Source organism: Lepisma saccharinum, chromosome 14, assembly GCF_977018435.1.
Source record: "Lepisma saccharinum chromosome 14, izLepSacc3.1, whole genome shotgun sequence".
NCBI lineage: Eukaryota > Metazoa > Arthropoda > Insecta > Zygentoma > Lepismatidae > Lepisma > Lepisma saccharinum.
In genome coordinates, this window is record NC_139242.1 from 14,044,862 (window position 1) to 14,061,951 (window position 17,090).

The 17,090-nt window shown below is 38.7% G+C and overlaps 1 protein-coding gene across 3 annotated transcripts in view; it reads left to right on the forward strand.

Moving 5' to 3' along the window:
* Positions 1 to 17,090, forward strand: part of Cul2 (cullin 2) — a 164,297-nt gene that overhangs the window by 79,620 nt on the left and 67,587 nt on the right. For all 3 annotated transcript variants that reach the window (XM_083135160.1, XM_083135158.1, XM_083135159.1), the window contains exons 6-7: positions 8,557 to 8,723; positions 14,657 to 14,888. In XM_083135160.1, coding sequence (XP_082991286.1) covers positions 8,557 to 8,723; positions 14,657 to 14,888 — 399 coding nt within the window. The remainder of the gene's footprint in view (positions 1 to 8,556; positions 8,724 to 14,656; positions 14,889 to 17,090) is intronic.

Sequence of the window (17,090 nt, forward strand, 5' to 3'; positions counted from 1 at the left end):
CAAATTTAAGAACTGTAATCGAGTTTACATGACGTGTAATATGCTTAAATGTGGAAGAGGTATGGTGTATAAGTCTTGTGTACTCAATTGCAGAGGCAATTACAATGAAAAAGGTAAGAGTAACGTTCACATTTCTTCAAGATGTTGTTAAAAGTGAGAAATTTTTAGGGCAATTCCATGCGATTCAGTCACAACGAAAAGATACAAGTTAAGTAACAAATGTTTTATACTAAAAAATAAATAAGAGTAATAGTTCATGATGTAAACATTTCATGTGTCCGGAATAGGCATCAAATATACTCGTAAATATGGACAACATGTCAACATTTTTTTAGAAATATCAAATAATTTACCCTGAATTACAAACGTTGGTTAATATTATGTCTACCAAAGCAATTTGTTAGTGTAAATTTTATGCAAGCATTCGATAAATTATTCATATTATTTGCACAAATGTTCAGTTTCAAAATGTGCTTAATGAAAGAAAGCTATACAACGGGGCAAAGTTGATACATGTGTACATTTATTCTTACTTTATCCCGCTTTATGCTTCTTTATGCTAATCAGAGGCTAATGGAAGATATGTTGTACATTCAAATACAAAGGTGCGATGTGTAACAAGAACTTCGATGAAATATTCATGTGTAAAACTATCCAAGAATATATTACTTAGTACAAATGTTTTCACACAGAAAGCATTTTGTTACTTAGCTATGTTAATATGAACTACAAATGTATTAAATTTTTAAAACTGTCACAGATCTTACTAACGACAATGAAAAGATTCAATTTGTTTATTATTTTTCGTTCAATAAAGTCAATAGGATCGAAATTACAATGTGACAAATGATTTAGGTTTAGTCTTTATTCACAGAAATGTAACATTGCCCTTGTACCAATTTCTTTCGCTTTTGCTGCAAGAATATAGAAATTAAGGTTTTGTATTGAGATTGTATAGCTACACAGAATATCTGCATTATCTGATTGATTAATTTTGGGTAAACTTAAAGACAATTTAATTGATTAGGTAACTTGGAAAGTTTACGGTCAACCTAACATGTTTTTTGTTTTATTTAATCAATTGATTTTACATACAAAAGTTCATACAAAAGCGGTTACGAGTTTTACTGTAGCTGACCAATATTCCTGATAATATTTTTCAAAGATACACAATGTTTAAATTTTTCCGCCAGGAAGTTTCTAACGGTTTTCAACTCTTTCTTTGTGCTATGGTAGGAATTTTTGTGGTGGCCATAGTGACTTCCTGAATGAAAATTTTGGTGTAAATATTCAATATTATAAATTTTTCTTCTAAATATATTCGTCGGGAGCGTAAATGTCAAAATTTAACTTTATAAGATAAATAGATATACCTTAATTATCTACGGTAAAATTACGACAAGGAGTTTACAGCGTTAAGACGATCGCCTCCAGATGATGACGTCTTGACTGAGCGCTGTGGCCTGAACCTCAAGATGGTCTTGATCGAGCACTGCTTAATGCATTCCCATGCTGTCAATGAACACACGAGCTATGTTTCAGACGCAGAACTTGAATAAAAACCAGGACGTGCCTTATACTGTATACGCATAAATACGGTATATATGTAGTACTCTTTTCCTCTGTGTATCAAATTTTACCTTTTTCAAACATTTTCACTAAGTGAGCAAACTTGGAGTCTGCAATTATTGCAGTTGCGACGAAAATCAAAAGCAACATAATCGTCCAATAAGTCAGTCCAGATGATACCTTTAATGGAGGCCATGGATGCATAATTCTTCCTCCTTACATGTACAAGGCGCATCCAGAAAGTAAGTTTCCCTATTTTTTTCCCGTGAAAGTAAACATAATGAGCCGTGTAAATTGCACATGCGCAGCAGAGCTAAGACGTATCAATCATATGCCAGGCGGACAGATCCTGCCTGGCGCCAGTAGCGAGGCAGCAGTGGTACGAAGTGGAAGCTCGTATTCCTTCTCCCACCGCATGCGAGTTTCGGTCGGTGATAAAGTTCCTGAATGCACAAAGCATTGCGCCAATTGACATTCATCGTCAGCTCTGTGAGGTCTATGGGCCGAACAGTATGAGTAAGCAGATGGTGCGTCGCTGGTGTCGGCAGTTTCCGGAAGGTCGTCAAGTGTCCATGATGAAGAGCGCAGTGGCCGTCCGTCCCTCATCACTGATAATCTGGTTGAGCTGGTGCGGTAGCGCATCGTAGAGAACCGTCGCTTCACGATTACGGAGTTGAGTAGCCTTTTTCCGCAGATATCGCGATCCGTGTTGCATGAGATTGTCACGCAGTGCCTGCTGTTCAAAAAATTGTGTGTCAGGTGGGTGCCGAAAAACCTGACACCCGAACACAAAATGAAACGTTCAGGAGCAGCACTGACATTCCTGCAACGGTACCATGATGACTGCGATGATTTCCTCGACAGGATCGTCATGGGCGATGAGACGTGAATTTCGCACTTCACCCCAGAAACCAAGCAGCAGTCAATGCATTGGCGGCATAGTGGATCTCCGGTCAAGAAGAAATTCAAACAGACGCTGTCGGTACAGAAATTGATGTGCACCGTGTTTTGGGACAGGAAGGGCATTTTGCTCATTGACTTCTCCCCAGAGGTGAAACGGTGAACGCTGACCATTACTGTGAAACACTAAGGAAATTGCGATGTGCCATTCAAAACAAGAGGCGTGGCATGCTTACTGCAGGTGTTGTGCTCCTCCATGACAACGCTCCTACAACTTAGGGCTCGGCGCACAGCTGCGGTTTTGGCGGAATTTGGCTGGGAGTTGTTTGATCATCTACCTTACAGTCCTGATCTGGCTCCCAGCGATTTTCACGTTTTCTTGCACCTCAAGAAATTCCTGTCCTCCGGTGAGCATTTTGGCAACGACGAAGAGCTGAAGATGTCTGTCACACGCTGGTTCCATTCACAGGCAGCAGAGTTCTACGACAGTGGGATCCAAAAGTTGATACCACGATACAAATGTCTGAATTTTGGTGGTTACTATGTTGAAAAATAGCTGAACCTTTGCTGTACCTGTTGCCAATAAATGGTTTCCTGAAACTGTGTTGGTTTTTTTTAAAAAAAATAGGGAAACTTACTTTCTGGATGCACCTCGTATATATTTTTACCATGTCAAAAGTCGCATTAGCAAAACAATAATTAAATATTGCTAGATAGTGAAACGGACAAAAAACACATAATTTTATAAACATAGAACATCAATAAGTCTACTCGTCATTGGCAATATTCAGGCTTATTTTTATCAATTGTCATTAAACAAGTCAGTCCAAGCGAATGGTGGGATGACACCTTTAATGGAGGCCATAGATGCATAATTCTACCTCCTTATATGTACATATATGTTAACCATGTAAAATATTGCTAGAAAATTAAACAGACAAAAACACATAATTTTATAAACACAAAACACCAGTAAGTCTACTCACCATTGGCAATATTCAGGCTTATTTTCATCAATTGTCAGTTTGTCCTTGATCAAATTCACTGCCCCCCCCCCCCCCCACACACACTGCTTCCCCCTCCCCACTACTTTCTGAAGAAGTCCATTATCGATGTCTGTTTCTTCTTAGACTGTTCTGCAAAGTCTTTCACTTTGTAAAAGTGAGACCACATCTCTTCACTGGCGCCCCTGTTTTTCAGTATGCGTTCATACACATCCCCCGCTTTGAGAATGTCTTTGATGCTGGGGACATCTTCAGGCTCTTCAATTTCTTCCTCCCCCTCTTCATTGCTAGATTCCTGCTGCCCTCTGACTATATCCGCATCATCGAGGGTGCCCCAGACAGCAATGTCATTGTCCGCTGTTATGTACTGCTCGTACGTGCAGCCTGGGGCCAAACTCTGCCAAGTTTCTTCGTTGCACGGACGAAAGTCGGGGGGACAGATGCAGGCGCTGTCGATTGGGCGGGCTGGGGCTCCGCATCCACTGGCAGCAGGCTGTCTGAGTCTTTGGCGGCAGCGGAAGGCTCACCGACGGCAGGTTCTTTGTCGACTCATGGGACAAAGTGGGCATGTCGGAAACAGTTTGTAATAACTTCAGGCCTCACAGTCATCCAACTGGCGACGATTCCTCCTATGGCCCTGAACACGTCCCACTTCTTGACTTCCTGGCCCATGTCAAGTTTCCACACCATACCCCGCACAAGCATCTCATGGTACTTCACCTTCACTGGTTGGATTATCCCCTGGTCCAGAGGCTGAAGCACGCTGGTGGTGTTCTTTGGTTCGATGTTCCGGAGATTGTTGAGAGAAGGATGTGCAGGGCAATTGTCGACGAAGAGCACGACTTTCCTGTTTGCCGCACCCATCCTCGAGTCAAAACCTCGAAGCCACCTCGTAAAAAACCCCAAGGTCATCCATGCCTTCTTATTAAAGTCATAATCACAAGGCAGGATGTTGCCCTTGAAACCTTGGGGTTTCTTGAACTTTCCGATCACGAGGGGCTTCATTTTATCGCTGCCGTCCATGTTGCAGCACAGAAGGACGGTGAGACGCTCTTTACTCCTCTTCGCACCCTTGCACTTATCCCCTTTCACGGCAAGAGTGCGATCTGGCACAGATTGTAGAATATCCCCAGCTCGTCAACGTTGTACACATCTTGAGGCTGATAGCGGTTGAGGATGTTTTGTACCAAAGGCAGCCACTCACTCATCGATTTCAGATCAACCGATGCACTTTCGCCGATGACTTTGTGGCTGGATATTCCGTGATGCACTTTGAAACGCTCCAGCCACCCACTTGAACATTTATAGTTGCCCCAATTTCAGGGCAAAGTCGTCGGCCTTCTGAGCATCATTGGTCCATTAACCTTTTGGCACCCAAGGCCATTTTCACATGTAAGCCTCTCGGTACTGAGCGGATTTTGATCAAAATGCAGAGTTTCAATTAAATGAGTGTAGATCGGAGACTAATTGCCCTAGAGAGATGAGTGATATACCGTTGTACGCGGAATGAACCAGAGATTCATACTATATGAAATTTATGCAAATTCGACATATATGTGGCGGGGGGGAGGGGGCTAACTCTCAAAATTCCAAAATTTCGGAAAAAAAAAAATTTGGTTCCCCAACCCTCCCCCCAAGAAAAAAGTACATGACAGTGTCGACATGCACATGGAAATGATTGCTGACATGTAAGAAACACAAAAATATTTGCATTATTATCATATGACCAATGTAACTTGAGTTGTACCCCCAAAAGGAATGGTCGGCACGCCACTGATTCAAGCTTCAAAATGCAGCGGTACCTTGAAATGACTTTAGCTCAGAGACTATTTGCCCTGGAGATATGAACGATATACTGTTGTACGCAGAATGAATCACAGATTCAGACGATATATAATTTATGCACATTTGGCATACATATGAAGGGGGAAAGGGGGGAAATCCCCTCAAAAATACTTTTCTTTAAAAAAAATGGTGTTTCCCCCTGCCCCCCGAAAAAAGGTCAAAATGCACAAAATGCAAAATTTATGCAAATTTGGCGTATATATGGAGGGGCAAGGAAGAAAACCCCCAAAAATTATTTTAAAAAATTGTCACTTCACCCAAAAAATGTCCTCGCATTTGGGCATAAAATGACACCTACGCACAACATTCACGGACGAAAAGCTAGAACGCAGTTTAAAATGAGCAGCGATTCTTGCAGCTGCTTGAAATTCTATTTTTAGACAATGCAGGGTAACCCCTGTCGCAACTTGTGGACACTTGTGCTAAAAAAAAAAGGTTTCCTTCAGCGTGCTCCGAAATTCCATTCTCACAACGCAGATTCAACAACCAGTCTTCCCCCCCCCCACCCCGCACCCCCTGCATGCACCCTCATGGAAAACTTTCATTTTGACACCGGATACTGATAAACAAGTTTCCTTCGAATGCAGTTAACAGACGGGAGTGAAAAGCATTGCTTTAGAACAACAAAGCCGGTCTTCCTTTATCGGCAAAAATTTGACGTTGAAAAGAGCCGCAAAAGAGAAGTACCTTTTCCTGCCTTTTCCCCTCCATTTTCCTGAAGACAAAAAAAATGCAAAAAAACATTTCTGTTAAATACATGTTAGAAACAATATAAAAAAATAAAATCGAAATTCTAGCCAAAAATAGAAAAGTTATAACGTAAAAACTACGACCTTGACACAGCGTCTCAATCGAGACGTTTGGGACAGTGAGGGTTACATTTGGGTATCTCGTTCGAAACGCTTGGGCGGCAAAAGGTTAATAGGTACATTTTGAGCTCTATGCTGGCCAAACCACTCCAGCATAGCCTTTTCCAGGTTTGCATGCGCCTTTCAAATTTTTCGATTTAACATTGTGACCTTCCTTCTGCACTGCGTTCACGATTTCATCTCTCATTTTGAGAATCGTGAAAAGCGTCGACTTCGGAATACCATGCCGCCGCACAATCTCTGTCTTTGTGATTTTCTTTTCGTCCACTTCCTGGATGATCTTGTACTTCTTGATAAGCGTCAAGAATGTCCTCTTTCCACTCATTTTGCCGAAACCACAAATCCGTAATAAATAGCGTGGGTCGTCAAAAATCGTTCACAAAATCAAATCCAAAAATACAAACAAATCGAAATATAAAAAAGCGTAAGTCGTCAAAATAGCCGTAATCAAAACCAAGAGAAATCCAAAATCGTAATCCAAAACACAATGCACAAATCCAAGACGTAATAGCACAAGCACAAAGAGAGGGTAGCGTATCCAAGAGCAAGCGAAATCACAACGGCAAAACAACCCTGGCGCGTAAGTAGTGACCGTCGCTGAGCTTGGGGGAGGGGATGACAGAGGTCAAGTGCTATTGGATATCACTCAAGCATGGTGTGGTGGTGTCTATTTTTAGATGAGGCCCACTTGCGACCCGCAGAGCGCTCGTGGAGGGAATTGCAACACAGCGAATAAAATGAGTGCAAGAAACGTATTTTTCGGCCGATTTCCTTGAATTTTTCAACTTTTTTTTTTTTTTTTTTTTTGCGGGTCCCGGGAAAAGGGTTGTTACTTCGAGAGGGTCGTTAAATCCGGGGTCTTAGAATCGAGAGTTGACTGTAATTACAGAAAATGCTAGGAATATTATCCCTTACAAACCATAGCAGTTTATCGGTATAGCCTTGTGAGTGATTTTGTCAGGTCATCGAATGCTGAATTTTCTACAGGTCATGAAAGAGATCAAATAACATATCACCTCCTGTGATTGAGTGAATAAATCACTGGGATATTTCAAATTTCAATTAAACTTTATTTTTATAAATTTTCATGAAATTCAACTCTGCTGTCATCTCATTATCAGTGAAAGGTTAGATAACTTGGATTGACAATGCAATTAGTAGAAACAGGTGGGAATGATTGGGTGGGGTGACAACACTTTTGGATTCGAGTCTGAGGTGCACACCCATAGACTCGGACCACCAGCCGCCATTGGTGAGAGGTACAGTCTAAGCTGCTTTAATTTAACTTCCCACAATGCTTAGTGATACAATAATCATTTCCACATAGCCTATAATGGTCAATTTTCTTGCTTTTGAGGAGAGCAGTCAGAGATTTGACTGCCTGTTTTTAAAAGCCAGGTAAATGGGCAATGAGACTCAATGTGCTGAACATGTCCTCAGTGAAGAGTTGCTTACCATGCCTTGGCTCTCAAAAACTATTTAAGGTAAAAGGTAATGTAAGATTCTGTGAAGGTAGATCCCTACCCAGTGTGGAGGTGGTGTGATCAGCACCACTCTCACAGTATACATAGTAACTTGTATTAACACAGTTACATGACATTATCACCTAAAACATAACAGCAGGAACAATTCACAATTAATTTTGTGGGTAGCATTTCAACACATAAAATCTTTCTCAGTACAATCATTAAGAACGCCAATGTTGCAAATGAACAAGTTACCTGAAATGACACAACGGTTATTACAGATGGACTGTTATTACTGATAACCAATATTCTGCCGATAAATTTTCACTTGGTTCGTTGACCTACTTAATACATGCATGTTATCCTTGAACTTTCTTTCAATTTACTAAGCTTTAACATTGTATCTGTCGTGTCAGCATACCAGGCACAGTAATAAAGAAAACATTTATAGATATCAGAATTCAGTTTACAAAAATCAGAATATTATAGCTGTCGTTATTAAAGAAATACATTTTGGCAATTGTGGTGCAAAAAAGTGAAATAAACAAAAGCATTTTAAAGTTCTAATTAAAGCATAGCTTTGTTTGGTTGACTTTTTGTATATTACAGGATGCTCAGATGGTGACAGGAATTAGGTGGTACCAGAAGTTAAATTTGAACCTACTTTTCACTTACTGTTGGACTAATATATTTGGATTAGTGAATTTTATGCTAGCATAATCTTCAGCTTTTTCTTTTGGATGTATTCATTGTTTGCATATTCACCAGATCCCAGATGTTTTTTGCATTAAAAGACCATTGTGATTACTTGTTATTATGTTGTGAATTTTATGTGATTTAGATTGTCAGCATATTAACTTTACTAACTATAAATACTAAACACACTTTTATGTCTAATTTCAGTTGTATGAGACCATCTTTGAAACACCATTTTTGCAAGCAAGTGGGGAGTATTATAAATTGGAAGCCAGTAAGCTGTTGCAAGAGTGTGATGTGTCACAGTATATGGAAAGAGTAATTCAAAAATTAGATGAAGAGAATCTGAGAAGTCAGAAGTTTCTTAACTGTAGGTAAGGTATCAACTTTGTGTTTGTCAGAAACTACATTATTAACCATCAGTATTCTGAGAAAAATGTTAATGTTCATCAAGGATGTTGTCATAATCCAACTGATGGTGGACCAATTAGATGTAGATTGGCACATATTTAGCACAGAATTTGAATGGTATTAAATTTATTTAATCACTGAACGTGGACACTATTGACTATTTCATGGGAGATATAAACTGTGAATTTGAAAATTGATATTTTTTCCCATCAGTATATATATTTTTGTTTCCTTCCTTTTCCTTTCATCTACAAATTCCGTATATACATACATTATTCTACAAATTATTTCCTTAAAGTGATTTAAATCAGTGTTTTTTTAAGAAAATCTCTTCACATTAAGGAACTAAAATCTAATTTATTTTAGACCTCTGGTTGTAGGACCCACATATATTGTATGCCTCAGGCCCCGCATCCACTTAGGGTCAGCTTTGAAAATTTGTGACTCAATTGGGGGTTGAACTTGGGTTTGTTGCATTTTTTGTCCATGCCCTACCACTCAGCTAGCAAGCCAACCTCTGGCATCATCTTGCATCTCTGCGTAAGTTGATAATGTCCATATCAGGTATACTGCAACTTCTCATTGTTATTTGACAACCCTTTACACATGAATACTAATGCCATCTCCTTATAACTAAGAAAAGTTTCAACTGAATTAGCAGTGCAAAATACACTGCGCACCGTAGAAGGAGTCCCTTTTGGGGTACTCAGCTCCATATGTCATCTTGCGTAGTTCTCTTCTCAATGTCCTTTTCGCAGCTGGCTGGGAGCAACCCTCACTGATGGTTTGGAGTAATTAAGAAAAGTAATTAATTCATTTTTGAAATGTTCAAATCTGACTTTTATTGCATAGGCTTCCATACACAAAATAATGTAATATAATGCTATTTTGATCTCACAAATACAATGGAATGTAGATTTTATCTTAAATACAGTATCATGATATTTTCTCAAATACAAAAGATTTTAATATTCTCACAATGCCTATTAAGTATTTAAGTAGAAAAACGTACAATGACATTTCCTGTGTTTATCATTTTGAAGAGTCTGTACATAACAATCTTCTTGCATACATATAATCTTGACAAATAAAACTGCTACATACGTCACACTTTGAGCGAACCTTTCTGTCTCTTGAGTGAGGGACACTGTACACATCGCCCTTGGTTTGATCCAACAGGAACATGTATTTCGTGTTTTAGTTCTTGCTTCCTCAGGGTTCTGCCTTAATCCAACAAATATTTTCATCTCTTCCAACAACTATCTATGAATTTTTGCTGTCTGCTATTCTCCTTTGAATGTGAGGAGTCAGAAGTTCTTTTCCCAGGTCTAATAGAAATTGTAATTAACCTCAAATTTCTACCAGAGAACTCATCGAGTACAGTTACTTTCTTTTTAGATATGCTTCATAGTAATAAATAATAAACATCAAAGAAGCCCATTCCTGATGAAAAATACTTGCTAAAGTAACAACAAAATAAATTGCACTACTGGGGTGTGAGTACACCCTACTTGGTAAAATCGTGGTCCTCTACTCAGTTAACATGCTCAGTTTATAATAAAATAAATAAAGTGCCTTGTTGTGGTGTTGTCTGCCAAGACCTTCACCAGATGACTTAGGATGATGTTTATTACTTGCCATACCTATGTACTTAAGCAGGGTGGCTACTCACCGGGAATTATGCATGAATTATTGGCTCCGGGAATTATGGGTGAATTCTGCAGGAATTTTTCTCCATAGATGTGAAAAATTGTAACTTATATTAATCTAAAACCTATTGAATTTATACATATTTATACCTAGTCTTACCATAAATACTGTCCCAAAGTTGTAAGTAAATAGACACAAAATGGTGAGAGATATTGTAATATCAGAATAACATGAGGTGCATGGATGCATTATGAACCAAAATCACAAATAATTATTCGAAATGGGCACCTTTAGCACTGACACACTTCTGAAGTCTTCGTGGCCACTCATCAATGGAATTACGCAACACATCAAGTGGATACTCCGCAGCTGCCTTCTAAAGAGACCGCTTTAAACTGTCAATATTGGGATGTCTCTTCTTGCAAGCCATCTCCTGAAGCTTGGACCACAATTTGTAGTCCAAAGGATTTAAGTCTGGACTGGCAGAGGGCCAATCTGATGTGGAAATGAAGTCAGGAACATTTGCCTCCAACCACTGCTGGGTGGTGCGTGCCTTGTGTGCTGGGGCTGAGTCCTGCTGGAAGCTCCAGTTCTCTCCATGGAAGATGGTGTCGGCAAGATTCTTGCATCGTTTCTCAAGCACTGTCTGCTGGTACACTTTGGCTGATGTTTTTACCCCTTTTTCACAGAAATGGATCGTGCCCTCATAGCAAATGTTCCAGACTTCATTTCCACTTCAGATTGGCCTTCTGCAAGTCTGGACCTATACTCTTTGGACTACAAATTGTGGGCCAAGCTTCAGGAGATGGCTTGGAAGAACAGGCATCTCAATATTGAAAGTTTAAAGCGGTCAGTCTCTTCTGAAGGCAGTTGTTCATTTTCCAGTCGATGTGTTGCGTAATTCAATTGATGCGTGGCCACGAAGACTTCAGAAGTGTGTCAGTGCTAAAGGTGCCCATTTCGAATAATTATTTGTGATTGTGGTTCATAATACATCCATGCACCTCATGTTATTCTGATATTACAATATCTCTCACCTTTTTGTGTCTATTTATTTACAACTTTGGGACAGTATTTATGGTAAGACTAGGTAAATGCCCTGAAGCAAGGTTTTTCGCAGTTTAGCTTTTATTTTGATCGAGGAAGGAAAAGAAAGCTGTGTGGAAAATAAAACAGAATTCTCTCAATTTGTTTACTTTGCTAGTGTGCTTTGCAGAACAATCTATCTGACAGACAGAAGATTATTGCAAGATAAGATATCTTGAAGTTGATTAGGTAAATTTTAGTTTCAAATTCTTTTGCAATTAACAGATTTTCATAGATTATCATTTTTGACTTGTGTTTGTATATGTATTTCGAGTCTGAGTATGTGAAATGATAAATCTGAACTCTGCCCCTAAAGTTAAATATTTTAAATATAAAGGATCTACCAATTTGAACGTCAGAACTTTAAAATTAGATAGAATGAAAACCACAAGTGATAATGACACACATTTTTTTTATTTTGAAGAGCAAACAATGGCATTAAGTTTTGAACATTATGTCGTTCAAATTTCCTCCTCTGCTTTGGTGTGTGGAAAGAATTCTGAATGTCCAATTTTCCAGCACGTCTGCACACATATTGAGTGGTATAGCCTCAATGGTTCATTCGATGTTCCATTTCAGGTCACAAACTGTGCGTGGCTTAGTCTCATAGACCTTAGATTTGACATCTCGTCCAGGGAACTTTTCCTGCAATATTTCCATTGTTTGGCGAGCTGTGTGGCAAGTTGCACTGTCCTGTTGGAAAACACATTGTTGATGTCAAGATTTGCCAGTTTAGGCCACAAAAACTGCACCACCATATTCCTATATTCCTCCCCATTGACAGTCACGTGATTTCCATGTTGGTCCTCAAAAAAATAAGGCCCCATCATGCCATTGGCCCAAAAACCACACCACATAGTCACTTTCTCAGGATGAAGGGGTACGTCCAGAATCACTTGCGGATTTTCATCTGCTCAAATCCTAGTTTAGTTTGTTAACGTAGCCATGAAGAAAAAAATGTGCTTCATCGGAAAAGATGATTTTCTGGCCAAAATCTGGATCGGCATCCAACTGCTGTAGAGCCCAATTAGCGAACTCCCAACGCAGATGATGATTGTTAGACTTAAGTTCTTGAGTCAGTTGCACTTTATAAGCTTTTAGGTGAAGATCGCGATGCAAAATTTGCCATGTTGTCATCTGTGAAAGGCCGAGTTGTTACGAACGCCGTCAAACAGACAAGTTTGGATCGTCCACCACGCTCTGGCTTTCCGAAGCGATATTCTCAGCTGGACGACCGACTTGGCGATGGACAGATGTTGGCTCGTTTGCTACTGAACCTGTTCGTTCAAATTTCTCTACGAAGCAGTAATCTTGGCATTCTGTTGGTCAATTGTGTTGACCATAAATTCCTCTCAATGCACGAAATGTCTGTCGAATTGAACACAAATTTTGATAATAAATTCAAATAATTTCTATGCGTTGTTGCATTGTGTATCTCTCCATGATAACTTGCCACAGACTACTGCACACAGATGTCACAGTCCAATCTAGTCATTTCAGTCAGTGTTGCCACAACACTCTTTCAAAGTTCTGACGTTCAAATTGGTAGACCCTTTATACGAGGTCAGACAATAAAGTAATGAGAATGATTTTATATTGTGAAAAGGAAACAAAATAATTGAACATTGCTTGTTTATTACTAAAAGTAAATCCCTCCTGCATCAATACAGCAATTGGCACGGTTGGCCAATGATCGATACGACATCTGCAAGTCTTCATGTGGTATGACTTGAAGATTGGACGTCACAACCTGTTGACTGGTCCTGTGCTCATCAAAAGTGCGTAATTTCAGCAGCAGCTTCACTTTCGGGAACGGAAAATAATCACAGGGGGATAAATCTGGGGAGTAAAAATGATGATTCAACACATTCACTTGTTTTTGGACTAGGAATGTATAGACAACCACTGCTCTGTGGGACCGTGCATTATCGTGGAGCAGGAACCAACTGCCTGGTTCAGGATACTGAGGTGTGATACGGTCAGTTCTCTTCCATAATCAATCCGAGCACTACGATAGTAACAACCAATTACACTTTCACCCTCTGGAACAATTTCATGATGAATAATGTCTTTGCAACACAACATTGTCTTCACCCTTGGCTTTTTGAGCTGCATTTACTTGCCTCTTGATAAATTTAGTGACTTCCATTCAGCGATTTGATAGTTCGTACAAGGACCGTAGTAGAATGCTCTGTTTTGTCCTCCACAACAATAGAATTCAAGAAATGTTTATTCCAGCAAGCAGTTTTCAGAATGTCCTTCATGAAACTTGATGTTCACTCGCTGCTCCATAGCTATTACGTGAGGACACCCTTGCACCTCCGTCACGACATGGCGGCATAATTCCCAGCATGCCTATCGCAAGTTCATGAGGTGTTGCCAGGTTGTGGATTATGGACCACACTACATCAGGAACGCGTTACTTCAGAGATAGAATGCACATGTGGGACAATATAAAATCATTCTCATTACTTAATTGTCGGTCCTCGTATATACTGTTTAATTGAATTGAATTAAAATTTTTGGATACGTTGGAATCTGACATCCGTTATATTGTTAATATATTTATGTCGGAGGTTAGAAATTTTATTTTATTACAAATTAGTTGAGCCACATATTTATGGTGAATAAAATAGCAAGATTCCTGTACAAAAACATCATATTTCGGTATCAAAATGGTATTTAAAATTACATTTCGGTGTTAAAATGGTGAAAACAACCCTATATTTGATTTTAAAAACTACACTTACACAAAAGTAAAGATTTCCCTTCTAATAGTACATTGTATGTAGTTACCAGAGTATTAAGTGTATTCCTGTGTGAAGGAGTCCATTTTTTCATCTCAAATATTTACATCAGAATTTATCAATTTTCCGTAAATTGCATAACTCACGTGCTTAAGAGTTTTTTTTTTTTTTCACACTTTGCAGTTCATTTCGCATGATTTCGTGACAATATATGGTAGGAAAATGCACCTCACACCTTACAAAAACATGGAAAATGAATGTTATAGTGTATTATTTCACATTTCGTGTTTGTCAAAAATGAAATATTCATGCCTCTATAAATTAGCAACAAATGTAGTAAAACAGGTAATTGCAAAGAATTAAAATGTCCATGGCAGTTCATGTTTGACACTTCTTTTATATTCTATTTTCAGTTCTTTCGGTAAGGTGAAAGCTAGATGTGAGCAGCACATGGTAGCTGACTACAAAACAGTTCTTCATCAAGAATGTAAAACTATGGTGCAGCAAGAGAAGAAGGAAGACCTGAAGCATATGTACACGTTGCTGCGGCCTATTTTTGGAGGACTCACAGTGTTAATCCAAGACATTTTGGAACACATAAAGCAGCAAGGACTGGAAGCAGTTGATGGACTCAAAGGTGAAAATGTGAGTTTTGAAGTGGGAAGAAACAAACCCTATTTTAGTGAAAGGATCTTGGCTTGGTACACAATTAAGTATGATTGCTTGTTGATATCATGCAAATTTTAATAGCCTCTTTCCACTTTCAGATTTGTCTGACTGAAGATGTCAGCTAACAGTGTGATGTGATGGAATTTAATCCTGCTTTTAATAGCTAGTGCCATTTTTATCTCTTATTTTATTACTCTATTTTAATACTTGAACATATAGAATTACAATATCTTACAAGTGCTTTTAACATGTTCATCAAAATGCACAAATTCCACATCATGTCTGCATTTATTTTTTTTACCCTTCAATATTTTTTAGCACTGCTAACTGGCTTGATGGCTGAGTGTGATAAGTGCTTTGATCGTGCCACCAAAGTTCCCAGGTTTAACTCCCAGCATGGCTAGGTTCTTTGTTAATGTTCCTTCATCAGTTTCAAGAGTATATAGAACTTGCTCAAGATAGGGAAAGATGGAAGGCCTGTGTTGCTGCAGCCATGAACCTTCGGGTTTAAGAGGGTTAGGGAGTTAGTTAGTTAGTTCATCAGTTTCATCTCAATATAGCCAAAAGTGGCTCAAAAGCACTACATAGTGCCATCATTACATGATGTGGAATTTACGCAGGTCTTGATGAATAACATTTTGATGACAAAATTTTTACAAACATTTAAGTTGCAATCTGAGACACTATTCATGAAAATATAAAATGATAAGGCAACAAATGTCATACAGTTTGATTATGTCTTTAATTATTTTATGTACCCTGATGTTTTACTCTAAACAACATTAGATTCATAAAATAATTAAGAACATAATGATGGTAATTTCAAAAGGTTTAATTGCTTCATTAATTTTGTTGGACCCTGTATTTTACATTTTAACTGTGCAAGCATTTTCTCTTGTTTCATGATGGAGGGTGTTGAGTGCTACGTAATATTCAAAAGTTAGTGTTGTCAGCTTCCCTGAGAGCATTCTACCGTACCTTCAGATTTACAATATTTTACTTAATTAAAGTGCATCTTATGTTACTGACTGGAAAATGTAATCCTCGTTCATGCAAAATGTTTGTGTACCATGTTTTTGTTACATGGGGATGGGTTTTAATTGCTTACAACTTTGCCTACTCTCACTCAGATTGTCCTGAGTTTCAAAAGTTTACGAATTGGATAGTACACACACAATTTGACAGTATAAAACTTATTCAGTTCCACTGAGACTCGCAGGCCTTCCTGATAGCATGGTGGTAATGTCATTGCCTTATAATCAACGGGCCCCAGGTTTGATACCTGGTGACGCCATATATTGGTTCGGATTCCACTTTAAACTGGAGGCCCAGTCCTGATTAGGCTATCTCTGCATAAAATGGGATTAAAACAAACTCAACCACTGAGATTTGCACGAAACACGTCTTCAGGAAAATCATGAAAATTTTTCTGCAGAAAATTTCAAAATGCTAATATTTGCATATATTGAGGAGTTGCAAAAGCTGAAGGAAATTGTCTTTTTACCTTATAAAGATGGAATGATAGTAAGTCAGGTAAATTTGTTCTCATAGATTTAATCTGCGTTTGTCCCATTGTGTGTTCATTCTGTACCTGAAAAGAAATACTACTTCTCATTTAGTATAATTTAGTGTTCTAAAAAATTTTGTAAAATTAATTTGAAGTTTCCTAGGACTGGAAATGTTGACAACAAAATCTTTTGGTGCAATATCAAGATAATTGACTCAAAATCTGTTAAAAATTTTATGGGCCGAAGATGATCTAATAATCATACTCATGCATGTATTAAAATAATATGAATGAATGGGCCATCCTGATAATCTACAGATGGTGATCAAAATAATGGATACACCTGTGGTCAGCAACGTGGCATATATGTGAGGTGGCAACACTGATTTGTGTGCTGCGACTGTCATTTGGTATTGTATTTGTAGGCAGATTGTAGGAGTGAGTTGGTGCAAGTGTAACGAAGTTGGCCAGTGGGTTATGTGTATCAAGAGCAACAGTGTCCAAGGTGATGACAGCATACACAACTCGTGGCAAGACATCATCAGCGAAGTGTAATAGTGAACGGAAACCCATCCTCTTGTGTTCGGGACTGCAGAACATTGAAGAGAACTGTCTCAAGGAACCGTCAAGCTAATGCAAAACAAGTGACGTCCGAAGTCAATCAGAATCTT